Source organism: Acomys russatus, chromosome 6 (genome assembly GCF_903995435.1).
Source record: "Acomys russatus chromosome 6, mAcoRus1.1, whole genome shotgun sequence".
NCBI classification, from domain to species: Eukaryota; Metazoa; Chordata; class Mammalia; order Rodentia; family Muridae; genus Acomys; species Acomys russatus.
In genome coordinates this window covers 31543457-31564407 of record NC_067142.1, presented here as the reverse complement: position 1 = coordinate 31564407, position 20951 = coordinate 31543457, and the positions used below count along the sequence as shown (strand labels likewise).

Genomic DNA, 20951 nt, shown 5'->3' with positions numbered 1-20951 from the left:
CTATTATCTTGGGCATACAGTGCACCTCAGTTCCTTTAGTCCTTCTACGGTCCCAGGAACTAATCCTAGACCCATTTAGTGGATGAAGAAAGAGATACTCAGGACACTAAATGATTGGCCTGATGCAATCAATAAGGACTCTTTAGACTGTAAAGTTTGGCTTTGTTCTTTCCTCCTTTCTTGTTTTCGCTTTTGAGGCGCTAAGGATAGGAACCGCAGCCTCAAACACTCTGGGAAAGACTTTCTGACTGAGCTCAGCAGCCTTGCAAGCTCCGATACTTACATCTTGAACTCAGATGTGATGGCTACAACCCATTAAAGGCCTTTCCTTTCCCCTATTAGGAAAAGATGTCATTAAAACCCTGTCAGAACATTGCTTAAAACTTTCCATTAATTATTAAATTATCAAATCACTATTTTTTACTGTGGAAGCAATATTTGCAGCCATTAGTTTTGCTCCTAGGCATTTCTGGAACCTCTGAGAGAACGCCTTTTTTCTTAAGACTTTTCCAGATGGACAATTTTGTCCTAATTCTGCCTAATTAAGTATAGTATTGACTCTGAAAGTGAATCCCATATGAGACCCTGAGCCACACGGTGTTATATTCTAAATTAACTACCAAACGCTGGGCTCCCACCTTGGGCCAGAAGGAACAATAACCAACCTGCAGTCTCATTAAGTCATCTTTCACTATGAGTCAGTCACATCTGGGGCTGGAGAGATGGCTCAGGGCTTTAGAGCAGGAACTGAGAGGCCACCTGCTGCCATGTGACACCGGCAGGGTGGTGCCACTCCGATGAGCTAGTGTGTGGTGGAGAGACAGAGAAGCAGAACAGTTTGAGCAGAATGGTTGAGTGAGAAATAACCTGATGTGAGCAGCCTAAGCCGCCTCCTGAGGCCATGTGATGTCATGGCCTGTGCTGCCAGCGAGGGCCATGTCTTGGTCCACAGCCATGCAGCACTGGGGGTGGGGGGTGTCTGTATTGATGTCCATGGCTCAGGTCACTACCAAAGGCCATGTGGACCTCCCTGGTCTGCGCTACTGCCTGGAGCCATGTTGATGTCCAAGGGCTGCACAGAGCTGGCTGATGAACACCACCTTTCAAGGTGACTCTGATGAGGACTGCCTTAGCTTGACAAAAGGAGTCTCCTAAATCCTATACCAAAACTCATGCTCCAGGGTGAAACATGAGGGTTATCAGGACCGAGGGAAAAGTAAATATATATATATATATTTACAGTACTAAAGAGATGGCTTTGCAGTTAACAGCACTGGCTGCTCTTCCAGAGGACCCAGGTTTGATTCCCAGCATCCACATCGACACCCACAATTGTCTATAACTCCAGCTCCAAGGGAATCCAATGTTCTCGTCTGGCCTCTGCAGGGATCAGGAATGCACCCGGTGCACAAATGTACATGCAGGCTGCCTCAGTCAGGGCTTCAGCTGCTGTAATAAAATACTAGAAAGAACCAGAGGCAAGTTGAGGAGGGAAGGGTTTATTTCAGCCTACACTTCCAGATAACACTTCATTGCTGAGGGAAGTCAGGGAAGGAACTCAAGAAGAGCAGGAACCTAAGAGCCAGGAACTTGTGCAGAGGCCGTGGAGGGCCGCTGTTTACTGCTTGCTCCTCATGGTTTGCACAGGCTGCTTTCTTACTGAGCCCAGGACCACTGGCCCAGCCTGGGCTCTCCCTCATCAGTGACTAATTAAGAATATGCTCTACAGGCTTGCCTACAGCCTGATCGTATGGAGGCATTTTCTTAATTGAGGCTCCCCACCTCAGATGACTACAGCTTGCATCAAGTTGACATAAAAATTAGTCTCACTGGGCTTGGTGGCGCACGCCTTTAATCCCAGCATTTGGGAGGCAGAGGCAGGTGGATCTCTGTGTGTTCGAGGCCTGGTCTGCAAAGTGAGTTCAGGACAGCCAAGGTTACACAGAGAACCCCTGTCTTGAAAAAAACAAAAACAAAGATTAGTCAGCATACAGTCAAAACATTCATACACATAAAATCATAAAACAAAAATTTTTTTAATTAAAATTATAAAGAGCTCAGTTTTACAAGATCAATAAGATTCACTTCTCTACACTAGCAAGGAGTAATTAAAAAACTGTTTGTTGTGTATACAGTGTTCTGCCTGCATGCACGCTTGCAGGCCAGAAGAGGGAACCACCAGATTTCATTATAGATGGTTGGGAGCCACTACGTGGTTGTGGGAATTGAACTCAGGACCTCTAGAAGAACAGCCAGTGCTCTTAACCTCTGAGCCATCTCTCCAGCCCTCAAAAATTGTTTTTTAAAAACATTATTCTCAGCAAGGCCTGGTGGCACAAGTCTGCCATTTAATCTGTGTTGAAGACTGAGCCAGGAGCATAGAAAAGCCAAAGCCTGAGTGGTCAGGATGGCTTAGTGGGCAAAGGCACTTGCTGCCAAACATGAGTACATGAATCAATCTCCAGGTCCCACATGGTGGGGGTAATCAACTCCCATAAGTAGTCCTCTGACCTCCATATGCATGCTTTGACACACACCCACAAGTATACACACATATGAATTAATTAATGTAAAAGATTTCTTTAAAAAGTAAAGAAAGTTCAAAACCTGCCTGGACTACAGCCAGTTCAGGGACAGCCTGAGCAACTTGATGAGACTCAGTCTCAAAGCAAAAATGAAATGAGTGGGCCGATGCAGCTCACTTGGTATCATTTTTGCTTGGAATGCATGAAGCCCTGGGTTCAAATGCCTGCAATCCTAGTGACTCGGGAGATGGAGGCCGGTGGAGCCGAAGTCGAAGGTCGTCCTTGGCTACACATTGAGGTCAAATCCACTCTGTATTATATGAGACCCTGCCCACCCCCACCCCCACCCCCAACAACAACAAAGGAGAAAGAAAGCTGAGGCTGCAGCCTCCTGTAACTCAGTGATACAAAGGCCACCTTGCATTCCCATGGTCACAGGTTCAATCCACAGTACCACAAAAGATAACTTGAATACCAATAGAAAAGACATTGCTTTCAATAGCAACAAAAATTAAAAGTTAACCTGGCAATGAAACTAGCCAAAGAAAAGCATGACTTTTAATGAAAAAATTATACTGAAGGACATTAATGAAAATTATACTAAATGTAAAAATGGTAAAAAAAAAAAAAAAAAAAAAAAAAATACCCACTAAAAATAACCAAATACAGCTGGAGAGCTGGCTCGGTGGCTGAGCATTTGCTGCAGAAGTTCAGATCCTAGAATTCAGGCGTGGTCCCACACATGCCTGTAACCATAGCAGACAGGAGGGTCACTGAGGCTTGCTGGCCTCATGCCTATCCAAAAGAACTCAAGCTCTGGGTTCAGGGAGAGACCTCACCTCAAAGAAACAAGGCAGAAAGTAATAGAAGAGGGCCCCTCCCCTCCGTGTGTGACTTATGTCACTACACTCCCACACATGCACAATACAAACAAATCAATAAATAATAATAATTTTTAAAGAACCACGTAGCAACCGACCAGATATGGTGGCACATGCTTATAATCCTAGTGCTTGGGAGGTGGAGCAGGAGGGTCTACAGTTCAAGGCCAGCCTTGTCTGTATAGCAAGTGCAAAGCCATTCTGCTAGTTAGACCCTGTATCCTCAAACCCAAAACCTCATGTGGCAGAGCTTGCTGGTGCATGCCTGAAATCCCAGAACTCTGGAAGAGGAAGCAGGCTGGTATCGATAAGGCCACTTCAGTCTACACATTCAGATCTCATCTCAGAAAACCGAATGCAGGCTTCCTAACTTGAACTTGGAACAATGGCTCATGAAAAGAAGGGCCATTCTGCCATGACTGAGATGGTGACCCGAGAATGTCCCGGAGTGGGCTTCCAGAAGTGTGCCCCCAGGCACTGAGGACATCCAGTAATAGTCCATGAAAGATACAGGGCTTCCAAATGGTGCAATCATACCAGGCTCAGCAAAGCTGTCTGGGACAAAGAAATAAAGAATGTTTCATATGGAGCTGGAGAGATGGCTCAGAGGTTAAGAGCACTGACTTTGCTCTTCCGAAGGTCCTGAGTTCAATTCCCAGCAACCACGTGATGGTTCACAACCATCTATAATGTGATCTGACACCCTCTTCTGGCCTGTAGGTGTACATGCAGGCAGAGCACTGTATACATAATAATAAACAAACAAACAAACAAAAAAGGATGTCTCATATCATACCTATGTGCATTTATCCAAAACATCCTGAGGGTAAGGATTCACCAAACAAGCTCTACACTGTGGTAACCTGCCACCATGGCCAAAACTCTGTAGTCAGTATGGTTGAGAACTAAGCCTGGGTGTCAAAGTTATAAACCTGTGAAGGCAATCAAACTACCTACGGAAAGTTGACACATGATAGGCACAACACTACAGAGGGACTGCTCCATGGTAGAGCAGATGGATGTCTTGGCCAGGGACAGGCCACATCTCCAGATATTATATGTGAAACAGGCTACGAAAGTCCTTGTGCAGAAAAGCCATTGGAAGGCAGACCACGGGAGCAGAGTGCTATTGGATCTGTGGACTTCTTTACTTCAGAGCATGCTAGAGAAATTGTCACGTTAGAGGCGGCAACTGATGCAGTTCTCTCAAATAGCCCCCCCCTCCAAAAAAAAGGCCAGGAAGAAAGGGACAGCCTAGTAACATGGAAAACTTTCTGACAATAATTGCCCCATCCCAGCCGAACAACCCATTAGTCACAGTGGACAGAGCCTGGAATTTCACACCCGTGGGGGGGGGGGCTTCTACACACACACACAGACACACACACAGACACACACACAGACACACACACACACCATGTGTCTCTAGTATTGAATCTGGACTTTCACCCACACCTGGCAGTCCAGCTACCTCAAGGAGTCAGAAAGTTCTGCAAAGACAAAGGGTTTATATGAGACTCAGAGTCAAAGGTTTATATGAGACTCAGAGTCAGCCAGGTAGGTGGCTTAGCAGAGAAGTAAGAGCTCCTGGGGAGGTCTACAGAGCCCCATAAACACTGACTAAATAGCCATCAGCACCAACCGTCAGCACCAAGATGGTATAGACACCGCAACGATCTCACCAGGGGTTTGAAGTAGCCATCATGGCATGCTTCACTGAACATATCCAGGACAAATGGAAAGACTGTCTGCAGAGAGACAGAATATACCAAAAAACAGCCAGCTGTGGAGTCTAGAAGTGAATTCAAAGAAGGAGAGCCTCACTAGATGAGTCAATGAAATCCAAGACAAAGAAATAGAAATCACCCAACAACAGAGAGAACAGACTGAGAAAGATTCAAGAGCGTTGACATCTCAACAACATAAGAATAACACCCCCATTTAAAGATGAGAAAGGATTTGGAAAGACTTTCTTTCCTTGGAAGAAAGTATTCAGTATTTGGAAGATACTGAAATAAATAGACAGTGAGCCCATGAAGAGACACTCAATATTACTTAGTTTAAAGGAAAAATCAAATCAAACGACCTCATCACTAGGATATAAACAAAGATATAAATATAGATATCGATATGAAAAGGAGGGGGATTTGTAGAGTACTTACCTAGCACACACAAAGTCAGGTTCAATCCAAAACTAGGCATGGTGGCACACATCTGTAATCCTGGCACTCAGGGATGGAGACAGGAGGCTCAGAAGTTCTAAGGTCATCCTCAGCTATATAGCCAGTCTTAGGTACTTGAGACTGTGTCTTTAAAAGCAAGCAAGCAAACAAACAGAAAGCAAGATAAGAGGGTGTGGGTGTGGTGGCACACACCTGCAATACAGCAGTTGGGAAGCAGAGGCAGGAAACTTCCAAGAATTCATAAGACCCTGTCTCAAAAAGTTAAGGACCAGGACAACTGAGAAAAACACCCAACATTGATATCTGGCTGCCCCTTCCCCCACCCCAACATACACTGTAAATAAATTAACAATGTGTAGATCTACATGAGGAGCATTTTTAATTTTTTTTATTTAATTTTAATTTATGTGCATTGGTGTGAGGTTGTCAGATCTTGGACTTACAGACAGTTGCGAGCTGCCATGTGGGTGCTGGGAATTGAACCCAGGTCCTTTGGAAGAGCAGGCAGTGCTCTTAACCACTGAGCCATCTTTCCAGCCCCCATGAGGAGCATTTTTTGAGAAAACTTTTTATATATTTCCAGAGATTTTGAATCAAAAACATTTTTAAAAATTTATTTATTTATTATGTATACAGTCCTCTGTGTGCATGTAACACCTGCCCCCCAGAAGAGGACACCAGATCTCATTACAGATGGTTGTGAACCATCACTGGCTGCTGGGAATTGAACTCATGACCTTCGGAAAAGCAACCAGTGCTCTTAACCTCTGAGCCATCTCTCCAGCCCTCAAAAACAGTTTTTAAAGGCAAGAAAAGAATAAAAAGACAAACCAATAAGGTAAACAATCTAATAAAAATGGTCAAAAGGCTGGGCAGTAGTGTCACGTGCCTTTTTTTCTTTTTTTTTTTTTCTTATGGGGGGGGCGAGGTTGTTTTTGTTTTAGAGACAGGGTTTCTCTGTGTAGCCTTGGCTGTCCTTGTAGACCAGACTGACTTTGAACTCACAGAAATCCACATGTCTCTGCCTCCCTGAGTGCTGGGATTACAGGTGTGCACCACCATGTCTGGTTTGAGGCACATGCCTTTAATGCCAGCATTTGGGAGGCAGAGGTGGGAAGATCTCTGAGTCAGCCTGATCTACAGAGTAAGTTCCAGAATAGCCAGGGCTACAGAGAGAAACCCTGTCTCAAACCCCAACCCCTGCCACAGAAAAACAACAACAACAAGTAAAGCAAAAGACATGAACAGGCATTTCATATATGGGAAAATACAAACAGCTGAATAAGAGAAATTCCAGTTGCATCCATAAGTAACATATCCCATCATCACACAGACAACAATTAAACTTATTGTTGGGGGTGGAGGAGGGTGCACATCTTTAATCCCTGCACTCGGGAGGAAGGGGCAGGTAGATCTCTGTGAGTTCAAGGCCAGCCTGGTCTACAGCCCAGGTTAGCCAGGGCTACACAGAAAAAGCCGGTTTCAAAAAACTAAAAATTAAATTAAGTTAAATTAAATCTAACAATGCTACATTTTGAAGATTTAGAATAGTTTTGCTGGTTTGTTTTGAGACAAGGTCTCACTATGTAACACTGGCTTGTCCTTGAACAAGTTACATCTCTGCCTCCCAAGAGCTGGGATTAAAGGCATGTACCACCACACCAAGTTTAACGGAACTCAGTTTTTTTACTCTCCATTTAGACAAATTCCATCTGCTCATTTGCATATGTTAGCTGTTTCAACCTGTGTACCATAGCCTTGGTCCACCAATCAAAGGAATCAGTCAATCATCCAAAAGAGGTCTTTGCTACCCAGGTAAACATCTGGCACAAGTCCTCCTGCAATTTCTAAAAACAGACACCAGGGGGAGCAACTTCATCACTAAGGCCACCTTTACTCCCCTTTAGTCACTTAAAAGAACTACATAGAAATTGGAAATAGAAATTCTATTTCCAGTTTCCGTTCTAGCTTTCTCTGTGTTCTTGGGCACATCCTTTCCTTCCTACACATCTCCTCGTCTATAAGGAGAGCCAAAAAGCTTTTCAGGGAGGAAATTCCACAACAAAAAATTATCTTCAATAAATCACATCTGGGCTCATGAGTTACGATGACCGGCACTTAGTGCCTATGAAGCTGTCCTTGTGAACGGCCTAAGGGAAGGACAGCAGGAAATCCCTTTCGATAAGATGAAGATAGATGTATGTGCTCCGAAGGGAAATGACAGTAAAGCCGGTAGGGACAGGAAAGCCGTGCTTTCTAGGTCATGTGCTCCTAAGGCAGAGGACACTGCTGCTCTGTTTAGTAACATGGGTGCGGTTACCTTCATTAGCATCTTCCAGTTTTCACAATCAGATTTTGGCTTCCCTGTGTCTGCCTGCTACCATTTCAATTCACTGACTGCTTTCTATTACATAGAGAGAAATCAACAGGTTAGCAGGGGGCCCAGGACACACCGTGGGTCACACCAAATCTTTCCCGGGAGGTCGGTGGTTTTTTGTTTGCTTGCTTGGTTGGTTGGTTGGTTGGTTTTTCGAGACAGGGTTTCTCTGTGTAGCCTTGGCCATCCTGGACTCACTTTGTAGACCAGGCTGGCCTCGAACTCACAGCGATCTGCCTGCCTCTGCCTCCCGAGTGCTGGGATTAAAGGCGTGCGCCACCACGCCCAGCTGAGGTCGGTGTTTTTAAGGGTGTTGATGTTATGTCACATTCCTTGCCAAGATGGCGGTTAGCTCCCATTAGTATATGTCAAAGGTAAGAAGAGAGGCTTATCAAGTAGTTAGTTACACAATATGCAGTTTACACTTCCCTTTAACCCAGCTAGAGTATACAGCTCCTAGTGGGAAATAAGGATGTTTTAAAATTCATTAACAAACTATTATAGTGATGTTTAACCTCAGATCTTCTAGAACCTGTATGGGCTACTCGATCCACACACTTAATTGAAGCCATTCTTATAAGGCAAAATAGACATTAAGACACAGAGAATAAAAATCCTATTAAAGTGTTAACACTTTAAATATTAGGATAACTTAAGAATTGAAAGATTTGGGCTAGAGAGATGGCTCAGAGGTTAAGAGCACTGTTTGCTCTTCCAAAGGTCCCGAGTTCAATTCCCAGCAACCACATGGTGGCTCACAACCATCTAGTGAGATCTGGTGCCCTCTTCTGGTGTACATAATAAATAAATAAATTTAAAAAAAAATTTTTTTTTTAAATAATTGAAAGATTTTTCTCCCCTGGGATCCATGTACCCTGTACACTAAGGAAGTGGACAAAGGGGACATGAACACAGATGTGTGAGCAAAAGAATGGAACAGCAAGGCTGTAGGAGGGTTCTGAGTGCTGGGGATTCAAGTGGTTAGAGCAGGGGACCTGGGTGTGGCTTGTGCTCTGAAGTCAAGAAAGGGACTGTGAGGGAGGGCCACAGGGAGTGCTGATATGTGCAGAGGTGAGGAAGGCAGCGAGGGGGTTATCCAGAGAAAGTAGCCACTGTTACTAGCAGACTATTCACATAGAAAAAATGGATAACTGAGCAAAAATATAAATATATTGATGGAATCCACAATTAGACGCTGATGGAATCCAGGCTAGAGAAGTCAACCACTAAGAAGAATTGTTCAGACCACTGAAATGATGACTACAGTTGGAAAACAATGTTAATTTCAGACACACCTATTATAGGCCTGGAAGCGATGCTGCCTCAGTCTTGGTTTCTAAGCACCATCTCACAGGCCTACAATGGCTGAAATCAAGGGACTTCCCAGGACAGAGAAAGAGCATAGTAAGTCTGAAACGTCTTCTGGGCTAGAAACTAAGAAGTGATATAGACTTGTCAAAAGCATAGCATTCCATCTTCCCAAGGCTGCCTCTACTTGAATCCAGGCTAATCGATGCATTGAAATGGTACTAAGAAGCCTACAGATGTAGCTCAGTGCTAGAGTGTGTGTTTAACACGCCAGAGGGCCAATCCCCAGCAGGGACTTTTACATATTTGTACATACACACATTTAGTAAACTATCTGTCTCCTTTAGGGTTTCTATTGCTGTGATGAAACACCATGACCAAAAGCTGAGCAAGTTGGGGAGGAAAGGGTTTATTCTGCTTACACTTTGAGATAATAGTCCATTACACAGGAAATTCAGGACTGGCACTCAAACAGGGCAGGAACCTGGAGGCAGGAGCTGATGCAGGGGCCATGGAGGGGTGCTGCCTACTGGCTTGCTCCCCATGGCTTGCTCAGCCCTCTTTCTTATAGAACCCACACCACCAGCCCAGGGATGGCACTTTTCACAATGGGCTAGGTCCTTCTCCACCAATCACTAACTAAGAAAATGCCCCCACAGGCTTGCCTACAGCCTGATCTTATTGAGGTCCTGGCCCCCTCAACTTGACATAAAACGATCCAGCACACTCTCTCTCTCTGAGATGTGTGAGCCATTCTCACAAATTGCCAGGCCCAAGAAAGGGATTATAAAAATGCAGGCAGCTGGTCCACCAGAAGCACAGCAGAGCCAAGGACTGGGACTGGCTCTTCAGTGAAAGCAACGTAGGAGCCTGAGCCCTCAGCCTGTGGGATCTGATGCTAACTCCAGGAAGCTATCAAAATGGGACTGAATTGTCCGTTCCTGTCTGAAAAATTGGAACATAGGAATGTATCTTACACACACACACACACATACACACAACACACACACACACACACACACGGTGTCAGGAATCGTCTGCAATTAAAGTGGAACATACTAACCCAACAAATGAAAACACTGATCTCTAAAACTGGCCAGGGCATGATCTATAGGGCCAGACGCTGCTGTCTGCTGTGCTGGGATGAAGGGCACTGAGGAGACCAGACAACTAGACGTGACAGGTGTTTCCGGTATGGCGGTAGACCAGAAAGCTAAAGGATGCTGTTGAGACAGTGGCTGAAGCCTGGCCGGGTCTGTGCACTAGAGGTGGGAGACTGGCTCTGCCTGGATCTCTGCGTGGATCTCTGCAGTGTCATAGGGTGGTTCCTTTGCAGGTCAGCAGAGTTCCTGCCTGGGGGGCTGGAGGCTTCTAGCCCACAGTTTGCTCTCAGGAGGGTTCAGAGACACAACCCGCAGCACAGCAAACATGACAGACACATGGAAACAACTGAGTCTGTGCAAAAGAATAGGCTTCTCTATGCTACTGTTGCTGCTCTGTGCCTGCGAAATTGTTGCAAAATGACAGTTTTTTAAATGTCCAAAGAAGTGGAAAAGAACGTGGATATGAGGCTAAGGAGGAGGAGCCCTCAACAGCAGGGGGCACATGCGGTGTTCTGGTTGTTGTTTTATTTTCTTGAGTCGAGGGTCTCATTATGCAGCTCAGGCTAGCCTAGATCTTGGAGTGCTTCTGCGACAATGTCTGGAGTGCTAGGTTTATAGGTGTGTGCCACCATGCCTTGCTTATACATGCTGGGCTTTTAGAAGGCCAGCCTGCTTCAGTCTCATACAGAAAACAGTCTTTAATTCTGTCCAAGTATTTCCTTATATAAATACACTTCCAGGCACTCTGATAAGTCATATCCTGCACCATTCTGGGCTTGGTACTGAAGATCTTATTTCCATTACGTATTTTTGTTTCACTAACTGTGCTACTGTGTATTGCAGATAATTAAATAGTGTACTTTTTAATAGAACAATCTGCTAACAAAAACAATAGCCCTCCATTTGTAGCTAAGTATCTTTTATTAGATCCCGTAACTACTCCATTCCAAGCTACAACCCACTCTGATTTTATGCTTGAACTCAATCTCCACAACTCACTAACCTCCTCAGGTGCTGAGCTCAGACATAGCAAAGCTAGGAATTTAGCAAGTGAGTGGCAGAGCTGGGATTGAGCTCTGGTAGTCTGTCTCTCTAGCGTCCATATTTTTTATATGCCTTTTTGTATACACATTCTAAAGTTTTTTCATAGCTGGGCATGGTGGCATACATATTTTAATCCCAGCACTCAGGAAGCAGAGGCAAGTGGATCTCTGTGAGTTCAAAGCCAGCCTAATCACATAGTTAATTCCAGGCCAACCAGGCCTGCTGTCTCAAAACCAAAACTTTTTTTTTTTTTTTTTTTTTCTTCCCAGGATAGAAATTATGCCTCTCTCTGCAACCACGTTTTTCCCCCAAGCAGGTTTAGGACAATATTTTGTACTCAGAAGTGACACTTAGCTGATAGGCTGAGCCTGGCTGGAAGCTTTGTCTGATCACATTCTGAACTGTTGTCTGCTCACTGTGACTGCCTCTCCAAGTTGTAATGTGTGTCTAAGAGGCAAAGCATCTGGTGAGGAATAGGAAGCCAGAGAAAGAGACCATCTGCCTCACTGTAGGACCAAGGCTCCTTCCCAAGAGGCCTGCAGGGACCGGAAAGTCCCTCTGCATTTGCCTGGGGTTGAACTGAACTCAGAGCAAAGATGAAACTTTCTGTGTTCAACATTTCACAACCTGAAGAGAAAGCTGGTGGGCAGAGGGTTTGGGGGGAGCCAACTGGAAAAGCAGATTCCTAGGCACAGGGCACACGTGAGAAGCTTGGAGTGGAATGTTTAGGAAAGGTGACCCATGAAAGGAAACCACCCTGGCCTAGAGACCAGGGGGCAGTAACATGCTGGCCACAAACAGATTATCTCTGCATGCAAACAAGGAAACCTCAGAGGGGGTTAGCAGAGCTCCTCCCCCTCCCGCCTCCTTCCCTCTCCTCTCCCTAGGCCCCCACCTCCCACACACAAGAGAGACAGATAGAGACAAACACAGAGCCAGAGAGAGAGAGACACACACACACACACACAGAGACAGACAGAGACAGAGAGAGGTATGGAGAGAAAGACACACACACACACACACACACACACACACACACACACACACACCGCCCGCCAGCTCACCAGCTGCCCTCCAGGGTTTGGCTACAGCATCCCTCTCAAGGTGAGGTGCACACACACAAATACTTCAATCCTTGGAACTAACACCACACCCAGATGATCACGTGTCCTCTCCTGACCTACACAGTCTTCCCTTATTCTTGTTGTTGTGGTCTTCCTAACTAGTAAACTCCATTCATCCTTCACACTGATTGAGGTGATAAATCACACAGGCACCTTACCCAAATCCCACTTTATACAAGCTGCCAGCGGAGGCTCTTACCTCTCAGTCAACTGCAGATCTCTCTGAAGGAGGAGACAGGGAGCCTGACTTATACATACAGGCAAACCTAGCTCTCACCCCAACGCCAGAAACCTGAGCCGTTTCCAGTTCCTGTCTGAGGAAAAATACTGCCAACTTCTACACAGGGACCAGGCTAGCTTGGCCTCTTTGCCAGGCATGTACTTTTACTACCGAGCTGCACCCCAGCTCTGATCTGGCTTTAGACAATAATAATTTACATATTTTTATTTTATGTGCACTGGTGTTTTGCTTGCATGTATGCCTGTGTGAGGGTGTCGGATCTTGGAACGACAGACAGTTTTAAGCTTCCATGTGGTTGCTGGGAATTGAACCCAGGCCCTCTGGAAGAACAGTCAGTGCTCTTAACTGCTGATCCATCTCTCCAGCCCCCTGATCTGGCTTTTTGGGTGGTCTTAATGACCAAGACAAAAATGTATGTACTATGTTATGTGGGGTGTGGAAGCTGTCACAGTCCAAGTCTCAAGAGAGCTTCATTTCACTAGGGACCCTCTAAAATGAAAGAAGAGTGTTTGAACAAACATAAGCCCTCCTTTCCTAGGCATTGACAAGATTATTTGGTGCAGACCACTGCTCCAAATAGTGTATACAACAAGTGTCTGACTAACGCACTTTCCACCACCTTCACATGGAAACCTAAATGCCTAGTTACACTTACTTCCAGACTTAAAGTGGAACAGATGCCATGAGGTCCTTTGAAGAATCAAAATGGCTTATATACATCCTTCACATTAAAAGATTCTGTGCCATCACAAACTTTCTATTTAATTCTATTGCCAGTTGAAAATATCAGTGTGGCTTTGTCTAGGGTTTATGTAAAGCAAAGACTGCAGGCCGCTGTTTTAAGTACGAAGGTTGCTTTTCCTACGGTAACCATCTTTGTAAGATTTAGACAAAAGGGTTTCCTGAGGAACTAGGGTTTAGTGAATAGAAAGGATTCCTTTAGTGAGCCATTTAGTAGACTTTTTTTTAAAAAATTCTTTTAGAAAATGCCGTGCTCGCTCAAAATCACTTCATCAAATGTGAACCATTTTTGAAAGGGAGGCTGCAATCACCATGTTTACCTGGGGTTTCTTTTTCATTTATTTAAATCCATCAGCTAGTTTAAATGACTAGAATCCAACTGAAACTAACCTATTTGTTGCTAAAACTCTGTGATAGGCTGTGGGATACACTTTAGGCTCCCGTCAGGTGCAGGACCCTGTGATGTCTCAGCTAATGAATGGGGATAAAATGTCATTTCAAAGGGATTCACACGAATGGTCTTTGAAGCATTTCTTACAAAATCACAGGATTTTAACAGGGGGAAAAAAGAGCCAGGCATGAGAAGAATGAAAAGAACTCCAGGCACAGGGACCAGCTGGCAGGGAGGCTCAGGAGATGCTGCAGGAAATACACCAGGTGCATCCACTGGGTGAGAAGGAATGAAAGCTGGAGGAAGTACCTAAGTGTCTCTGTGCCGTCGAGCAAATGAGTGATGGGTGGTACTGACCAAGCCTCTGCTAACAGATCTACATTGGGACTGGAAAAAAGCCAGGGGCAGATACCCATTTGGAAGATTTTGCAATTGTTCAAATAAAACAGTGACAATACAGGTTAAGGTAGGGTAGCAATGAGAAGAGAGGGTTTTGTAGGGTGGAGACTAAGGGGTGGAGCCCAGGCTTGCATATGCTAGTCAAGTGTTTCTGCTGAGCTACATCCTCAGCCTCAGCCCCACCCACACTCACCCCCTTGGCTGCCCTTTTTTTGAGATAGAGTCTTGCTCTGTAGCCCAGGCTTGTATGGAGTTCAATATTCTCCTGCCTCAGGGCCCTGGATACTAAGATTAAGGGAACAAACCACCTGGCCCTGCCTAGAATAGGTTAAAAAAAAAAAAACAAAAACAGGATTCTCATCTCTAGAATTTGGAGACCTCTATGAAAAAGGGGCTGTGAGAAGTGGCTATTCCACAAGAGGTCTGAGCTTGGCCAGTGATGGGGAGCGGGGAGCAGAGGCCACCTGTGTGGCTGGCTGGGAGTGGGGATGTGTTTGCTCTGAGGTGTATAAGCACATCCCTCCAATGTACAAAATATTCCATATGATTGTGAGGGGCGATTTGCTGAGTGGATGCAGGCAGTGGAGAGAAGGCTAGAGACTGCGAAGGAATAAATCAATTTGACCCAGTCCTATGCCTAAGGATGGTCTTAGAGGCGTTATCACAGGAGGTGACAGGGGAACACACACACACACATACACACATACACACACACACACACACACACACACACACACACACCAGAGAGGAGAGGGCTAGAGCAAGAAGTTTCAAGCTTGGGGACATTTAGAGAGCAAGGAAACCCTTGGAATGGCAAAGCTGAGAAGCAAAAAGAAAAAGAAAAAAGTAGAGGCACCAGGGAAACACCTCACAATAGTAAGGGAGGAGAGGTCAGAAAAGAAGACAGGAGAATCAGGAGTGTGAGAATTCATAGGTACCAATTCCTTGCTGTGATCAGTGCCAATAGCTCAGGCTGGCCTTGGCGAGACACACCCTGGCAGGCAGAGCCCATTGGATACCAGTTATTTCCCCAAAACATGCCACAAGCGACCTAAACCAGCCAGGTCTCTCCTGAGGGAGTTACAGCACATACTTGGGCCCCAGCAGCACAGCGGTGGGAGTAGAAGCCACATCTTAATGTCTGGCTGGCAAAGAGAAGAGATTAGAGACTCACACCTTTATCCTGTGTGGGCCTAGAACCAAGTTTAATATGTGGATGTTAAGGGGATAGTGTGGGAGAGTGTGAAGTTGGCAGGGCCCATGGAGACTTCTTTCACTATGGGGCACAGGGGACATTGATACTCTGGATCCTCGCCTAGAACACAAAAATCATTTCAAAAGGCAGATTTTTTTTTTTTTCATGAAAAGATCAGGTTCAGGGCTGGAAAGATGGTTCAGCCTTAAGAGCACTTATTGGCTGCTCTTCCAGAGACCTGGGTTCAATTCCCAGCACCCACATGGCAGCTCACAACTGTCTGTAACTCCAGTTCCAGAGGATCCGACACCCTCACACAGATGAATATACCAGCAAAACACCAATGCATATAAAATAAAAATAAATAAATTTAAAAATATGTCAGGTTTAGACTGGGACTTTATGACTCTAACAGAGCTTGTCTTTATATATCTGAAAATGCTCATTTTTATGTTTAACATGGGTAGAAGTATTCACGCATTAGAACTTTACATACGTTTTTGCATTCCTTGTCTTTGTCTTTTGAGAATTTGATATTTCCTTTCAAAATGATATTTACTGCTGGATCTGAGGAAACAAAAGGAAAACCGGCCATGAGAACACGCGAGGCAGCAGAAGAAGCAAACACCAAGCTTTTCCTCAGCCACTGGGCTCTTTCACTAGGGGAGGAAAATTCACAGCGCCTTTTCCAGAGAAAAGAACCTTCATCTGGGGCTGCAGGGCTTTAGTGAAACACGCTCAGGCCTCCTGGGGGACGCTGTTGGCTGTCATGTTTGCATGCCTCTGAGAGACAGAAGCCAGCAGGCTGCTCTTTGGGAAACTGCTTTCAATCTAGCATCGTCCCTGCAAACCTCTGTGAGCCCTGTGTGTCCCTGAACGCCAGGATAGAAAGGACTTTCTGTGTCCTATCTAGAAGAGCACCAGAAGAGGGGACAGCCAACATAGAAAGCCACCCACAGTGACACTTTGTGCTAATGCGCATTCAGCCTAGTCACTCATGGAGGCATTTTTATGTTTATTTTATTTTATTTTTTGATGTCTTGAGGCAAGGTTTCACAATGTATTCCAGGCTGAGGCCCTCCTGTTTCAGCCTTCCCAGCAATAGGCAGGCACTCGCTCCCTGCCGCCTACCCCCCTCCTTCCCCCCTCCCCCCCCCCCCCCCTCTCCCCCCCTCTTCCCCCCACCTCCTCTCTCCTCCTCCTCTTCCTCCTCCTCCTTCTTCTTTCTCTCTTCTCTCTCTCTCTCTCTCTCTCTCTCTCTCTCTCTCTCTCTCTCTCTCTCTCTCTCTCTCTCTCTCTCTCTCTCTCTCTCTCTCTCTCTCTCTCTCTCTCAAGTCCAGCCAGAGCTAGGGAGGGAAAGTTATACAGATTGTAGGCAGAGGGTGATGACGTGTCAGCCATAAGCTAGGTTTGTGCCCGTGTGGTCAAGAGCTGAGCACTGAGGAGGCATCAGAAGACGAGATCGCACAGCTGCCAAGAATGCGGAACTGGGCTCAAGGCACCTTTATTCTGTTCCGGAGGCTTCCCAGTGCGGGCTGGGTTCCAGGAAAGAAGGGCAAACGGGTTTTCCAGATTGTGCAAGCAGGGGTTCCAACCAATCACCCAGTGCTCCACACTGGCATGCTCCACCACATCAGACTAATGCAGACATTTCAAGTGAGCTATCTGCAATGTTGGAGACAAGGCTGGTGGCCAGGTGTGGTAGCACACAGCTGTAATTCCATCACTGGTGAGGATGAGGCAGGAAGATCACTGCAAGTCCCAGACTGCCCCAGTTTATATAATAAATTTAGAACCTGCTTGGATTACAAAGTAAAAAGCCAATCTCCCACCCTCCCCCTCAAAAACAAAAACAAAAACAAAAAACAGGCTGGACAATTAAGGCTAAGTCCCCCCACTGACCAAAACAGTGAATGAAAATGAGAAAGGAAAAAAAAAAAAAAAAAACTAATCACGGGCTGTTTGTGAGGATGAACTTCCTGTCATGGCTCTCCACCTCAGTCCCACCCCGTGCCCCAGGTGACCTGCTAGATCCAGGCTGACCCTTCAAAGGATGATTCCATATAACCTCTATTCCAATGCACTAGAAGACTTCAGATGACAAACTTGACCTTAAATACACAATGCAGGCCTCCCCTGGAGGACAGTTTTGTGACTGGGGCAGGCACTGGTGGCCGATAATCCAGAGCTTCAGGCAAGCGTAAGGGGAACAGAGCCATCACTCTGAACTAGAAGCTGACATCTATTAGATGCACTTAAAACAAGCTCAGCAGAGTTGGAGAGATGGCCCAGTGGTTAAGAGCACTGTCTGTTCTTGCGGAGGTCCTGAGTTCAATTCCCAGCAACCACATGGTGGCTCACAACCATCTATACTGGGATCTGATGCCCTCTTCTGGTGTGCAGGTGTGCATGAAGATAGAGCACTCACATACATAAAATAAAATAAAATAAAATAAAATAAAATAAAATAAAAAAAGAAGCTCAGCAATGGAAAGCAATTTTCTTCAGGCCCAGTAGAAACGCACCTTTGTGGAGGCTGGAGGCTGGGTCCTGGGAACTGCAGGACCAGAGGGAAGGGGGCCTTTGGCAGGAACTATCCTGAGCTGGCCACAGCTTGACTCTGCAGCTTTGGCCTCATGGGTAGTCCTGAACAATTTCTATGATCGCACTACCCCCAAGGAAATGGAGAAGACCCCAGTCTGAGACAACCACTTGTCCCAAGGTTACTTATATACTGGCCTACCTACTGGCCAGTGGGGACTATCCTTAAATCCTGCTGTCCTTTCCAAATGAGCTGGCTGTGCCCATTGGAGAAATCTCTGCACCTGTTCAGTATCAAGATTTTTTTTTTTCTGGAGAGTATCCCCACTGTTTAAGTACAGGAAATTGTCCTTTTATATAGATTACACATGGTCCAAAATACAATATGTTCATCAAGTATAGGCTAGGACATAAGATGCACAATCTTTTTTTTTTTTTTTTTTCCTCAGTCAGGGTTTCTCTGTGTAACAGCTCTGGCTGTCCTGGAACTTTGTAGACCAGGCTGGCCTCAACCTCACAGAGATCCACATGCCTTTGCCTCCCAAGTGCTGGGATTAAAGGTGTGTGTCACCAGAGCCCAGCAGGATGCACAATCTTAAGAGGAAATCCTGAATTTGAGTCTGTTTTGTCACTCTGTGCATGCTGCGTGTGTGTGTGTGTGTGTGTGTGTGTGTGTGTGTGTGTGTGTGTGTGTGTGTGTACGTACATGCCCAGGTGGACCTCAAGGTCTTGTGCATGCTAGGCAAGTGTCCTACATTGAGCTATCCCTCCTTTCCTGGCAGTTCTGCCCCCTTTTACCCTCAAAAATATATTGAATTCCTGCTCTGAGATGCTGGACAGAGTGATGGTGAAGATAAGTGTTCTGGCCCTTCACAGCACATCCCAACGTACGCTCCTCTCCTAGGGCCACGCCCCAGTGGTGTGAGGTTGGGCTAGTCACTCTAGCTCTCCGACCTCAGCTAAGTGTTGTGAGGGTTAAAGGGCTTGGTATACATCTGGCAGAAGACACGGGTGGCCAGCTCAGTGCTGGTTCCCTGGGCTCATAGGGGACTCCAAGGAAACGTTTGCGGGATATATTGTGGGGCTCTCCAAGGCCGTCCTCGAAGAGCTCTGGGAACAGAGACAGCTATGGCTGTTGCATTGCACAGTAGTGTGCCTGCCTGCTGGGGCCAAGGCCACCAGAAGCAAAGCCAAAGATACCCGGGACCACAGCCTCCCACTCATTCCGTCACCTCCAAAGCTGCTGTCAGCAGTTTGTGTGTGAGAAGTTCAGGGAAGTACAAGCTGATTCATCCGTCTTTCGGGGTGTGAAATCACCCAACCCAAAGAAAATCACAGCGACGTGTATCAGCTTAAGACAAAGCAGAGCTGGAGACCGCACAGGAGGCTGGAACCTCGACTAAAGGAGCTAAGCGTAAGCTTAAGGAATCCACACACATCCTCTGACTCTAGGTAGGTAAAGGATGTGCACCCTGGCCAGCCTTTTTCCCAACGTCTTACCCAGCCGTGGCTTTTGATGTGAATACAGTCATTGCCGCTCAGATAATGCTGCAGCCCAAAGGCTTTTTTTGTAGGCTCTGTGCACAAAAAGGCCATGTGGCTATTTCACAGGTCAGCATGCACATTGTTTACAGTGTGTAAGTCATGCTGGACAGGGTATTAATAAGTGTGAAGCTGCCATCTGGCAGCAGGACAGACAATGGTACCTTCACTGTCATCACTGTCCTCAGGTCTACGTGGCTTTCTGGGTCTCCTCTTGACAGGTGGGTCACAGGGAGGCGAGGCCAACAACTGCACTAACTTTTTTTCATACATTTTCCTGGTGGAAGCTGCGAAACAACACAGAGAATTAAGCCATTCTATGTTGTATATACAGGGGCCAAGTTATCTTATAACCCAGACCTCTCTTACATTATTGGCTAATTATGGCTTTCAACAATGAGACAGACCCCACAGCCACCCAAGTCACTCTTACTATTTCACAAATGGGTGACGCCTACAGATTATCAGTACCCAGGTACCGGCTGCATCTGAGAGCAACTGGGACAAAGTTGTCCATGAAGAACAGAGATAGTGAAAACATAGGGCACGTACAAAAAACCCAAGAGGGCTAATATAATAAATAGTTGAATTTTTACCACCAACCTCCCTTCCTGGGATTTGTGTTTCCTGGTCCCATAAGGACGCGGCACTGTCTGTTACATCGTCCCTCGATATGGCTTTCTGTTTTCCTTTTTATATTTTCAGTGGCTTTTACTGCATATGCTCCTCCTACTTTTCTGCTTTAAGCTTTGGAAGTAGATTATAAGCAACAAACGAACCCCTCTTCCGCCCCTCCCCCTGTATTAACTGCAGACATACGTAGTATTGGGCCAGGTGTGAACCCAAGCTTCTTAAGTTGTCTTTGCAGTTCATAATTGCTCAGACACTGCACATCCATCTTGGTGATAGAAACATGGCCTCTTCCCTGACAGTGGGTTCCTTGACGCGGGAAAATAGTAAATCCATTAAGACAATGTTACAAGTAAACACTACGGCTAGACTCACAAGTACACTACCTGCCATCCCCCAGGCACTAAGGTGCACATTGCCACTTCTGCTCTCTGCTGGAGAGTCGTGCTGGGACTGGTGGCCTTGTCACAAACCTCGGGAGGCTTCCACTCTACCCAAGGTTCTTGAGGATCAATCAGCGAGTTCTAACTCTTCTCCTTAACTAACGTAAGAACACTTAACCTGAGTAAAATGAGCAAAATATTTCCATGACTTCCACGGAAGATAAGCTGCTAATTAAATATGAAAGAGGTGAGAGAGATTTGTTTTCAGTGAGCTGGAAAAGTTATTTATTGCTGTCTTCCTTTTCATGAGGGTCCCAGAGTCAGAGCAGGCGAGGATTACAGT

The 20951-nt window shown here is 45.8% G+C and overlaps 1 protein-coding gene across 1 annotated transcript in view; it reads right to left on the bottom strand.

The window, feature by feature from the left end:
- The window catches only part of Lemd1 (LEM domain containing 1), a 29725-nt gene extending 9211 nt beyond the window's left edge, over positions 1–20514 (bottom strand). The window contains exons 1-3 of the mRNA XM_051148205.1: positions 20415–20514; positions 19760–19882; positions 16009–16079 (exon numbers count right to left, since the gene is read on the bottom strand). Of these exons, the coding sequence (XP_051004162.1) occupies positions 16009–16079; positions 19760–19882; positions 20415–20493 (273 nt within the window). The 5' untranslated portion in view covers positions 20494–20514. The remainder of the gene's footprint in view (positions 1–16008; positions 16080–19759; positions 19883–20414) is intronic.
- Positions 20515–20951: the final 437 nt, after the last annotated feature.